Below are 13,354 nucleotides of genomic sequence, written 5' to 3'. Positions count from 1 at the left end.
CAATGAGATATCATCCTACACCAGTCAGAATGGCCATCATCAAAAAATCTAGAAACAATAAATGCTGAAGAGGGTGTGGAGAAAAGGGAACCCTCTTGCACTGTTGGTGGGAATGTAAATTGATACAGCCTCTATGGGGAACAGTATGGAGGTTCCTTAAAAAACTAAAAATAGAACTACCGTACGACCCAGCAATCCCACTACTGGGCATATACCCTGAGAAAACCATAATTCAGAAAGAGTCATGTACCAAAATGTTCATTGCAGCTCTATTTACAATAGCCAGGACATGGAAGCAACCTAAGTGTCCATCATCGGATGAATGGATAAAGAAGATGTGGCACATATATACAGTGGAATATTACTCATCCATAAAAAGAAATGAAATGGAGGTATTTGTAGTGAGGTGGATGGAGTTAGAGTCTGTCATACAGAGTGAAGTAAGTCAGAAAGAGAAAAACAAATACAGTATGCTAACACATATATATGGAATCTAAGGGAAAAAAAAAAAAGGTCATGAAGAACCTAGTGGCAAGACGGGAATAAAGACACAGACCTACTAGAGAATGGACTTGAGGCTATGGGGAGGGGTAGGGGCAAGATGTGACAGGGTGAGAGAGTGGCATGGACATATATACACTACCAAATGTAAAATAGATAGCTAGTGGGAAGCAGCCGCATAGCACAGGGAGATCAGCTCGGTGCTTTGTGACCACCTAGAGGGGTGGGATAGGGAGGGTGGGAGGGAGGGAGATGCAAGAGGGAAGAGATATGGGAACATATGTATATGTATAACTGATTCACTTTGTTATAAAGCAGAAGCTAACACAACATTGTAAAGTAATTATACTCCAATAAAGATGTTTAAAAAAAATAGTATATTACTTCACATGAATTGTTTACACTAATTTTATAGAGAAATAAGTACTTTTAAAAGGATGTTTCTATCAGCCTAAAATATGATTTAGCAGTAATTTCTTGTTTTGAATAGTATTTAAACATAATAGCTAACTTAAGAAATCAGGAGGTAAATTTCCTAAGCAGGCAATGTATTGGCTCTTGTTTTTTTCCTCATATTAATGATTTTACAGTGTGATAGTTGATACTTTTGACCATAAGTGGCCTCAAATTATTTGAAAAGTAGATGTTGTATTTCAAAAAAAAAGCCAACAGGAGTCTCATTTTCTCCATTTGTAAAAAATGGAGATAAAACTCATGAACCTCACTGAGTGGGTGAGAGGCCTCGGGACAGTAGTGGCAGCACCAAACCCTGGGCCTGGGCCTTCGAAATAGCAATGGAAGCATTGCAGTTTGTTTTTTTTAATGAAAAATTCTAGATTCACATTCTTAACAGAGACAACTAAATATTTCCTCTTCACTTTATAAAATCAGAAAGAATTTAAAAATAAATCCTTGTTTTCAAGGATAGAATTTATATGCCAGGGCAGTTGGTACCCTCTTAGATAATATAATTATGTCTGCATATACATTTTCTGTTTTGTTAAAACAGTCAACATTTAGGATGATAAAACTTTATCAGAAATCCTGAATCAAGCATTGGCTCATTTACCCAGGATCAGTTTCCCTCAGTGAGATTGAAGGCCTGATTCATAAGACTTTCAGAAATGGTTCTTGGATAAAGAGAAACAGCTAGGCTAGGAGTTCCCCTCCCTCAGCCTTCTACTCCTCTCCCCCAAATGGCTCGAAAACCACTGACCTCCAGACTTCTGCTCTGGTGCAGTACAACCCATTGTTTTTTTAGTGATGAGAAGTTAGTATTTTACTAAATGTTGAATATCCTATGGTTTGAGTAATATTAAGATTATAAGAATTTACTACATTTTAAGGACCTGGCTTTGGTTATTAACTAATGTGGTGTTAACACAGGCATAGGAGGTAGGACTGACTGCTAGTTCGTTGTAATGGTTTCTTTTTACGCATGAGCTGGGTTCTCATAAGTTGTTGTTGGCTATCTCACCTTTATGTTTGGATATGAGAGGAGAAAGCCTTTTAAAGTATTTTCTCTCAAAGATAAATAAAAGTTGAGTATATGTAAATGTGTATGTATGCAGTTCAGTGTTTTAGTCATTATCTCTTGAAGAAAAGAATTGCTTGTAAAATTTTTTGGTGTTTTCTGCTGTTGTCCCTCTGACAATTCAGTGAGGAATTTTAAAACACCCTCTACTTTTGAACAGGTATTCTGTGTGGGCTTTATCTGAGGGTGTTCTTTCTGATTCATGAATTTGCCTCCTGGGCAGTCTACTCCCATAGGTCTCAGTTCCTTGAGATGTCTAGAGTTTAATTAAATCAAGTTTCACAAAATTTAAACAGCTTCACTTGAATGGTACTGGGTGACTTTGTAAGTGGTTGTAAGCCAGCCCAAAAAATTCTGTTTGAACATACTTCTAAAATTTGAAATGTTATAAAAAATTACTGTTGACTTGATGTCTATTGCTTGTACTTCCAGCTCTGAAGAGTGAATACTGTATATATATTTATATTCGTAGTCTTTAGAATTTGGGGCTTTTAAATGATTTCTTGTTTTCATGACTAGAATTCTGAGAATTTATTTTTACTTTGGGGCACAAAAATTTGTCTTACTGATTGATTTCTTTGGTGTGGGAATTGCTTGACATGCCAGGTCATTTCATTTTCCAAAAGCAAAGTTCTTTGGTTATCTTTGTCTAAACCTTCATAGGGAAATGAGATGCTTTATTTCAAAAGACCTTGATGTAAAAGTGTGTTTCAAATTTTTTTTTTGGCAAATGTGTTTATGGAAAATCCTGTCCGTTCTCAAGAAAATAATTTGTACTAAAGTGCAAAAGTGCCTTCCTCTGTCAAGTATTTGCACATTGCTTCAGTGAATATAATGTTATCTTTTTTCAACTGTTTTCAGAGTAATTCTTCAGTCCAGTGTTCAGAGCTGTAAAACATCTGAACCTAACATTTCTGGCAGTGCAGGCATTACTAAAAGAACCACCAGATCTGCTTCAAGAAAAAGCAGTTTTAAAAGGTGAGAAAAGAATCCTACTCTTCTGAAATGTTCTAAGCATTGGTTTTCCAGTTTAATCTTCTGGAGATAGAAATGAAGACAGGAGAAAGCAGAGTCCCTGTGGCAGGAAATTAATCAAAAATGTTTGACTTGTTCATCATCTAAGACAATCTGGACCATTTTAATTTGGGATTTTGTTTTGTTTTTTTTACAGAGGTGATTCTCAACACTGGAAATGTGGTCTCTGGGTCATAATATGGGAAAGTTGAGAATGCTGTACTTCTAAGTTCTTAAATTAAGAACTTCCAAAGCTCTCTGTCAGGACTTGGAGGAAATCTTTCTGTCTGTGTATCAGATCCAGCATAATTGTTGGAGAATTAGTTGCAAATAAGTGTGATGGTGGAAAAATGAGAACTCTCTTGAGTTTGGGATCCTTCTTTACCTAGTGACTATCCTCTTGTCCACAGTCTATATATACCCAAGGGCGCTAGCTTTTTCACTTTCTGGCCCAGCATCTTTCACTTCCTTCATTAATAGAGGCTTTCACAAAAAAATGGACATGTTCTGTGACCAAATCCATTACTCACCATTGTTTTTGGTTGTTTATCATGAACTGAGACATTTCATTTTTAACATATTCCAAAAACAGATCCCCTTTTAGGGGAGAGCAGATTGCCCACTTCCTATCATCTCAGGAGGGATAGGCAGGCAGGCACCTTTTTTGTGTTTGTGTATCTTTGCCTTGAGCTGGCAACCCATGCGGTCCTGAGCATGACAGTACCGTGCTCAGGGCACAGTGTTGTCTTATAGACACCACAAGCAACCTGAAGGTAATCTGAACCAGACTTTAAAACGTCCTTCACAGTTTTCCTTGCTTCTTTTTGACTTCCCTGCCCTCAGATCTTTGAGGCTTTGGGCCTGCGTTGACCTTCAGTGCTAAGGTAGTCTCCGGTGCAGTCCCACGGCAGCCTGTGTCGTGGGGGGGACTCACTGACAATCTAGAGGGCTCTGTGTATTTTGCTTTTGTAAGGAATTGTTCCATTCTGCCACTCTCCTTCTTTGCTGATTCTTTTGTACAGTTTTACTACAATCTTTTACTTGCCTGAGAACATGATAGTGCCTCAATACAAGTATTTGAGAATTGGGCACTGACTCATGATTTTAGGGTTTAAAACTTTTTATTAGAAAGGTATCAAATATTCATACTCTTTTTACTCTAATTCACTGAGAAGAATATTAGAGAAATACTGACAAAAAGTCAGATTTAGGTACATTATAACATAATATCAGAATGTTATTTATAATAGTAAGAAATAGGAAATGATTGATGAATTCTGCCGAATGAATCGAGAGTCACGTTTTCAAAGGAAAGTTAATGACCTGGGTTAATTGCTCATGGAGCAATAAGTGAAAAGGGCTGCACATAAAAATTATGAAGTATTGCTCTAATTTTGTAAATGTAAAATATACTTTATATATGTATGTGTAAAAGAGTATAGATGTGTAAATATTTATAAGCTTAAATATTTATAGATGCGGACATTTCTATTGGGTTGGCCAAAAAGTTCGTTCGGGTTTTTCCGTAACATCTTACCCAAAAACCCAAAAGAACTTTTTGGCCAACCCAATATATATGTAGAGAAGTAAGATAAAGGAAAAATATGCCATAACACTAACAGTTCTTCTGGTTGGTAGGACATTTGGGGATTTTTTTTCTTTTTTTTATCATTTTCTTTTTTTCTAACTTTTCTACAATAAATGAGGGGAAATGCGAGGTTTTTTAACTTTGACACTTTTATGTAAATTAAATTATTAAAAATTCAAATAAAGGGCCTGCTGTTGATGATAATTAGACATGTTTTGAATGGACATATTCTTTTCAGACTTCTATCACATCCGAGTGTGTTTTGCACATTTAATTCTGCTTTCTGCTTTTCTGGATGGCGCTCTGCAGGTTTCAGAGGAGTTGGCTAGAGTCCTGGAGCTGGGACTGCACTTGCCCAGTCACACCCCGTTCCTCTTAGGGTGTGGCCCTATGGCAGTTTTTCCATCTAGGTCTTGTCTAGTGATCTAAGCTTGTGCTTCTCAGCAGAGGTGGTTCCTGATTGCAGTGAGCATCTGCCTGAGGTCCCTGGACTTGTTGCTTTGAGGGCTCTAAAGTAGAGTTCAGACTGAATAGCTTGACCAAATATTGAAATGGCCCAAAGAAAGCAGTTTTCAGGCATTCGGGATAGTGCTGAAAACTAAAAAGACTTCTTCTAAATTCTGAAATGGACTTTCAGAGATTTGGAGGGGCAAAGAAGTAAAACAACGAGAGTTAATTGGGTTTCACAGTGCTTTTAACCACGCCCTCCATGCCGGGTGTCCTTTACCTCTTTCTGGGCTTTGGCCTGTATTGACATCACCTTAACTGTGACCACATGCAGCTCACAAGAGAAAGGCAAATATGTTGTGCACAGGTCCCATTCCCTGCTTCTAGGAAATAATGGGACTCAGCACCCAAGGTGTAGCCTGAAGTTTTTGTCCTATGGGATAGTATTCGTTTTTGGTTGGAGGGTAGTGAGAGAATTAACACAATTGTACATAATCTGATTCAGGACAAAACAATATGAGCTAAGACTGTTGAGTAATTTTAAAATATTGAATAGAAATCTTTTCTTTGAACAGCAATACACACACACACACGCACACACAAAATAGTACACCATTTTTACACCATTTCCGTGTACATTCATAAACACTTGCAAGGAGCCAGGGTTGCCAGTCTGCTGTCATTCCCATTTGTGAGGCCTTCTCTCTTGCAGGTTGATGTTGTTTGCACGTCATCATCATCATCTCTATTGTGCCATAGAACTTGACCTTTCATTTCCATGTTCTATTCTACTCTTCGAGGCTCTCCAGGATGAAGACCTCACCAAAATTCACTTTCCATTGATTTGTCTCTTTTGATTTTTGACAGTTTACTGAGAGGCTTTACATCTTTGAAGAACTTTTCCACAAACATGTTAAAAGAGCAGTTATTTGGAGACTGAAAAAATAGGAGTGTTGGCATAAGTATTTGTTGTTGGGAAGAATTGCCACCATGTTTCTCTCATGGCAGGTGATTGATTATTCTCCCATGTATCCATTGAACATTAGCCACATCTAAGCTTAAATTGTGGGTGACAAGCTCTGCTCTGGCGCAGCTGTGGCAGTTCAGGCACGGAAACACTGGAGTGTCTGGTGGCGGATGGGGTGCTGAGAGGGGTCTGTGTAGCACCGTCCTCATCCCCTTCCTTAAGTCCAGAGAAGTAAATTAATGGGCTTCTACACCTCCCACTTCCTGTTAGAGCTAGAAACCCATTTTAATGTTTCTGTTTTAATCATTAATCCACTGAAGAACCAGCTAAATAGAATTGGCCCATTTTTCAGTGTTGTTGTATCAACTCTGAAGAGCTCCCTGAGAATGAGTCTCGAACATTTCATCATCGAGCCTCCGATTGAGAACCTGTAGCCACCTCATTTGATGTCATTCAATTCGGTTCATGTCTTTACACTGCTCACCCATTGAGTGCATGTTTCTGTAAGCTTATGCTGTTTCTTTGGGGCAGTCTTTTGTTTCTTTTTTTAAAAAATTATAACTTCGTTTGTTTCCTAAGAAAACTGTCAGGTATAAGTGCCTTTTTTATTCCAAGTTGCATCACTGGGAACCATCACTTTCTGCTCCACCTGCCAAACCAAACCAATGTTCATTGCTTTGGGGTATTTTGTACCTAATTATTCATAGTTTGGAGGAAGATAAATGCTCAGGCTCTTTCTTCAGCCTCTGAAACCATGAGTCTCTTCACAAGCCCTTCAGTTGGTGTAACTACATTTAGGACTTTGGCTTTTTAAGTCTTCTCATTTGTGACGTTTGCCATCATCATACCTGTCACTGCTTCTTTTTCCTTAGAGTCTCAGATCTCAGTGTCTGTTCCATCACCTCTGGGCTTTAGTTCTTTGTCATTGCCATTATGTTTAAAAACTATATCACTGTAGAAGCCCCAGAATGTTGTACCTAAATACTCTTTTATGCTGGTTACCTCTGTTCTTTTAAAATATTAATCTCCCTTTGAAATTTCAGATATTTTCCCTCTTGGCTCCACCAACTAACCTGGACCTTTATACTCAGTACTCTATTGGGGGCTCAGAAAACTAAATGTTTGATTCAGCTGAGCTGCTCTGATAGAGCACCATTATCATCATCCAAGTGAGGCTCACCTCCAGATTGGAATTGGTTTCTCTCTTTTTTTTTTTGCTTTAGTTGTTCTCTGAAAGTTGCTATTTAGTTGAAAGTTAAAGTGATCAGTTGGGGAAGGAAAGAAAGGAGGTAGGGTGAAGATCAATGTAGGTCAATTATTCACGAACAGAAAAGGGTCGGCGGCTGTCCCCTTGCAGCTGTGCAGCAGTGCGGAGCAAGGTGGGAGCAGGTGCGGGGTGCCTGCTGCGCTCTGCTAAACTGGAAACTGCTTGCTGTGCCCCAGCTTTTTCTGTGACCGACTTCTGGCTTTGGAAATAATCAAGTAACACTTCTTTATCTTTTCGTTCTTTCCACTTTTCCCACAGCCTGATTCCTCAGAGGGAAAGAAGGAAAAGGAATGCTTTGCAACAAATGCCCTTAATGGCATTATGGTACTCTCATTGCTCGGCTGCTTTTGCCCTCCCTTCTTTTTTTATTGTTTTTTTATTGTTTTTTAATTTTTTGCAGAACTGAACCTTTTTCTGCTCTGCCTCTTCTCTCCTGTTTGTCTTTACTTTACGGTTGATATTGTACTGTCTTTTCCAAAGTATCTGTCATTAAAGAATTATACAAAGTGTACACTTTTTAGCATGTCAATATTTTTATTATGTTGCCTTCCTTGTCTTTGATAACTACATATGGGACACTTAAAAGCCTTCATGGTAAAATCCTTTCTTTTTTCCCCTGTAGTCCCTCCATTTCAAGGACTAAAACAGTCTTGCGTTAAGTAAAAACCTGTGACCAGAACTGAAGGAAGACTCTAGGAACAGAAAACTACAACAGGACTTTAGCACGATTTATTTGGAAACAAAACAGAATTGCAAAAGCCTTAGCTGCTTTCCACCTAAGAAGTTCATTCAATGAAGAAAATGTCCACTGGAACTTAAATAACTACATGAGTTTGGGTACAAGTGAATGACTTGAAGAGGGCCCAACTCTCCTTCTATAGAAATGTCTTTAACAAAAAAGCTGTTGTAAATTAGTCTCAGGTGTAAATATCAAAGCCCTCTGTTATCAGGAGAGCTGACTAGTCTGTGTGGTGCACGTGTGTCCCTGTGATGGCAATCATTTTAGCTGCTGGCCTTCAGAAGAATTGAGGGTCTGATGGAGGTTTTTTACTTATTTATTTGCTGTTCACCCTGTGTCAAAATTTATAAAGATAAAACAAGCATTACTGAAATGGTACTTTCTGTAATTTGATACTATTTGGTTTAATCATCTTCACTTTAGTATTTGTAATACTGTTGTAATGTTAACTCTGTTAAGTACCCAAGCTGCTTGTCTTCCACCAAAGAGTGCTTTATTAACAAGAATCTGTGAAAACCACATTTAAAGACTGTTGCATGTTGCGGTACTTTGGTAACCTAAAGCTTTCAAGAGAATGTTAATAGTAGCTTTAGAAGACTCAGGAGGAGAAACTGGCTTCAGAGTTGGAAGATGGTTGTAAGTCATTCCTTTGTCATTTCGAGACTGAAGAATGCCAAGGCTGCCCACTATTTGGTTGCCCAGTCATACAAATTAAAATCATATTTCCTTCCATGCAGGAAAAAACCCCACACTGTTGGTGTTTCCCCTGGAAACAGTGATCCCAAATAATGGTGACTTTTTAAAAAAGTTACTTTGTTAGGGTCTTCCTCTGTAGCATTGTGGATTTTTTTTGTTATGTGCATGACCTAAGGCCATTCACACACCCTTTGGTTTCAGTGACAGTTATTCGTATCTGGATTTCAGTTGTTTGTAAATAAGAAACTCACTGTTGCCTTTGGTTAGGGAATACAACTAATAACTCTTTGCAGAGTGCCTTCTCCCCTCAACCCCAAAGAAACACAGCAGAGTCTGTAATGTAAAACAATCACAAAACAGAATTTATTTGCTGCTAAAAAAAAAAAAAAATGGGACCCAAAAGAAAAAAATATTTGTAATCATCTTGGTTACTTCCATAAGAAGTGAATGGTTTAGTTATTGTTAACCAGTGTTTGCCTGTCCTAGTTTGGAGAATGGGGAGATGATACAATATTAAAAGGCAAAATGCCTTCACGTTATAAGATGAATGAATCAGGTCAGTAGGCAATTCCATTTTTAAAAAGCTGCCTTTTTAATACAAATATGAAGAATAAGGAATGGTTGGAATAAACAGATTAAAGTCTGTTAATGCAGAAAGTAATTAGAAGACGGTGGATCTATTTTGGTATTTACTCTCTTGGAGTAAATTGTAAGGTTGCCTAGTTTTGAGGGGAGATGGAAGATGCCATTGTTTTGGCCAAACAAGCAGCTCGTCCTCATTGGGCACCATGAGGGCCATGCCAGCTTTTAAACATCAGGACTAGACCTCAGAAAAACAGTACTTTTCTATCCCTGGAAGTTCATAAATACAAAGACCTACTTACCTGAGGGAAGACAGCTCTTCATTAAGCTTTGAGTGGGAGGGGAAACCTTCTGTTTGCTGTGTTGGTCTGGGAGATGATACTAAATATTCAAGCTGTGCCCAGGCATTAAACACTGAATTCTCAGGGCAACTCTTCTTCCCTTTATACTTTTAAAGGCCATCTTCTACATAAATAATCCCGGTAGTTGTGAAAATCAAACTTCCATCTGAACCGTTCTTGCTGGTCAGAACAAGTAAATGTGCCATCACCCTCACAGTGAATAAGCCATTTGGTGTCTCTTGGGCGTCAATGTACTTTTTGTTTTACAAATTGCCTTTTTGTGTGGCTGCTCAAGTTTCCAGCTAGAATTGCTGTCACTGTGGTTCTTTCTAAAAATCCTTGTATTTGACAGGTTCACTGAAATTAGTCATAGCAAACTAGTCATTTGTTAAAGAAGCATTCCTTGGAACACACAATTTGGGATAGTGCTTCAGATGGATTGTATAGCACAGTGTTAAATGTACTGGGGACATCTAGAATCTAGGAAGTCTCTGGATCTGATTGATGGAAAGTTCTTCCTGCTGTGAATAAAAGTAGACTCTTCCCCCGGCCCCCAACTGAAACTTTAACATACCCAAGAATCTTCTCAGATTCTCATTTTTAATTTGTTATAGAAGATCTTGTTGCTATGGAATATGAAACAGGGCATGTCAGATGGAGAGATTTCTTTAACTTCAGAGCCTTAAATAACTTTGAAAGTACACCAAGACAGTTTCCATTGGAATTAAAATTAGAAATGAATATTTTTAGGTGCCCTTGAAGCTTTCTGGGGACTCAAACCATCAAGAGTTAGGGACAGTCCAAAAGAAGGGTGTCTGCCAAACTGGGTACCTAGACATACAGACAGACTTCCATTATGTAATGCTACAGAAAAACTAGAAATCCCTCTAACCTGTCAGTGATGAGGGATGGATCCTGAGCAGTGCCTCACTAAAACAAGCAGCCTTACTTGTCAAGATGTAGCTGCATCTAAGCGGCCCGCCACTCTTCTAGTCTCCAGAATTTTTCTGTTGTGAACTCGATCCTCTTAGCCTGTCCCCCACCCACTTCCTTCCCTGCCCTCCTCCGCCTCTCACAGGGGTGATTTCTACCTCTTGGGCCCCGACAAGATTGAAGGAGTCCCCAAGTGTTCTCATGAGGCGATGTGTCTCCCCTTGGGTGAACCGTTTGGACCATTGGGTGTTCTGGGCCGCGTCATGCCAAGAGCTCCGGGAGCCCTTCCCTTGCTTGACCAGTGGGCCTTGTGTTCCTTTGATGTTTGTCAGAAAGCGGCTGAGCTGCTTCTCTTCATACAGTTTTTAAAGTGATTATTGCATTTTGGAAAGCAGTGCTCATCACAACTTTAAAAACATATTTTAATTCTTTCATAGTTCTTTCCCACCGAAACTGTCCTTGTGTGGCTAGCTGCTGCTCTTCCTTTTCTCCTAAATCTGAGTATTCTCCATGTCACTAAGTGGAAATACTACAGATGTGTTTAATTGACTGGACAGTTCACCTAATCTGTGTAGGAAATTACCTCCTTAATTGCCCAGTAGAATTAACTGTCAGCAGATGTATTCATCTGATTATATTACTGCAGTTTTATATTAATGATTTGCAGACTTTTATCTAACCTGCACTCATGTATAGATTATTAAAACTTTTAAAATGTAACTGATTAATCAGTATTGGATCAATCATTGTCTTGATTTTTTTAAATTAAAATGTATATTTCTAATCATATTTTATAAAGCTGAGAGAACTGGTTGAATGAATGTCTATTTTCCTGAAGGTATTTTTAAGATAAAGCTTCATAATGGCATGTAAACTTTGCATATCTATATAGTTTGATACATATTGTCACATTTGTGTATTGTAACTGGTTTTATATGAAATGTTGAATAGTGGAAATTGTATAATTATAATCATGTAATTAAAAGTATTAACCAAAGAGCCTTTTGAGTTTTTTATTCACTTACCATTCTGAATCATGGTAGGCAGTGGTTAAAGTATAAAGTGGATGTAACCCTCTGTAGTATTAGTTTGCTAGGACTGCTATATACCAAAATACTGTGATCTGGGAGGCTTCAACAACAGAAATTAATTTTCTTACAGTTCTGGAGGCTGGAAATCCAAGATCAGGGTGTCAGCAGGGTTGGTTTCTTCTGATGCCTCTCTCCTTGGCCTTTTCTCTGTGCCCTGCAGTCCCTGGTGTCCCTCTGTCTGTCCTCCGTTTCTTATAATACGAGTCAGGTTGGATTAGGATCTATCCTAATGGCCTCATTTTAACGTAATTACCTCTTTAAAGGCAGTGTCCCCAGATACAGTTAGTTACATTCTGAGGTAGTGGTGGAAGGGCTCCAACTTAAGAATTTGGGGGTATACAGTTGTCCATAACATCTTCCCCAGGATAAGACAGTAAGCAAGTGAGGGGCCTCCTGCTAAGAACCCATTCACACACACCCACTAGCCAGCTCAGGCATGCAAAGGTTTGACTTTTCTGGAAACTGTTAAGGATAAGACACAAGTAAGTCAGGCCCTTAGAGTCTTGTAGGTTATGTACACCTTAGCCCCTTCATTTTGCCTGCCAAGGTCAGGATTAAAGTGCTGAGTAAAGGGCAGGACCAGTGCTAGAGCACTTCACATCCCAATGTATAACCCAGGACGCCATCCGCAGTGTTAATTACCTGCCTTCCCTCTTGGTCTCTTGCAGGGCGGAATCCTAAAAGACCTAACTGCCTACACCATCATGCAGAGGTTGTGTCTAGGTTGTAGGAGTCTGTCCTGTTAAGGAGTGCTGTCCAGTTCCCCCAAGGAACTTAGCTTTGATTTGTGCTAGGATATGAGTTTTCAAAGTACAAAGCAAAGGGATCTGTCTTCTCACCCCTATCCAAGCTCCTCCCGCACACCACTACTCGCAAAGAGCGATTTCCAGGCTCTGCAGCGTCTGCCTGCCCCTCTATGGTTTACCCTGAGACCCGTGCTGAATCGTGTGCCCTCCTGCTGACCCACTGGAGCTCAGTTGGCATGGGCCAAGCAACTCAAGGTACATGAGAGCTGTGAAAGGGGCAGGCTTGGCAGCAAGGCTCTGAGGCTTGCAAGGCTCTGGATGAAACCATAGGGCGTGTCTGTTTCTCGTGGGAGCAGCTGTGGCTTCCAGGACTGTGCAGTGTGGGCAACCAGCCTCTGAGACCCCGGCCCTGTAGATTCTTGGTCTCCTTCTCTGTTGTTGACCACTGTCCAGTTTTCATTTACCACGTGGACAATTTGCTAAATCCCTCTGCTTCTGTTCCTCAAGTAAAACGGGAATAAAGAGAATTTCCCACCTTAACAGTTACAAGGAGAATTAAATGAGATAATACAGCATTTGGAAAGTGCTTAAAACAGCATTTGGCACACAGCTTTCAATAAATTAATTTTTTCATACATTTAAGGTAATTTTCTCTAGATAATTAGGTAAAGACCAAGTTTTTGATAGCAGATTATGGTCCCTCAGTAGCCACTATTTTTGGTACCTGTAGCATAATTCCATGTAAGTATAATGGTGTACGTTTTTAAAGAGGTCAGACTGTTTTGACTTCTGAGTCTCTTGAGAGTGGTTTGTTCAAGGCAGAGCAGGGGCATAGTTAAGTAGAAAAGGCCCCTTCATGAGGCCGCATGAGTTTATTTAAATAGCAAGTTGATAATGGAAAGAGCAAT

At 39.2% G+C, this 13,354-nt stretch overlaps 1 protein-coding gene across 10 annotated transcripts in view; it reads left to right on the top strand.

Moving 5' to 3' along the window:
* Nucleotides 1-11,606, top strand: part of CDC14B (cell division cycle 14B) — a 106,028-nt gene extending 94,422 nt beyond the window's left edge. For 3 of the 10 annotated variants that reach the window (XM_082469748.1, XM_082469744.1, XM_082469747.1), the window contains 2 exons: nt 2,897-3,013; nt 7,577-7,934. In XM_082469748.1, the coding sequence (XP_082325874.1) occupies nt 2,897-3,013; nt 7,577-7,724 (265 nt within the window). In that variant the 3' untranslated portion in view covers nt 7,725-7,934. The other 7 variants (XM_082469753.1, XM_082469749.1, XM_082469745.1 and 4 more) reach the window with 4 other exon arrangements.
* The last annotated feature ends 1,748 nt before the right edge of the window (nt 11,607-13,354 follow it).

Source organism: Balaenoptera physalus (assembly GCF_965194825.1).
Source record: "Balaenoptera physalus genome assembly, chromosome: 7".
NCBI lineage: Eukaryota > Metazoa > Chordata > Mammalia > Artiodactyla > Balaenopteridae > Balaenoptera > Balaenoptera physalus.
This window is presented reverse-complemented; position numbering and strand designations above follow the sequence as displayed.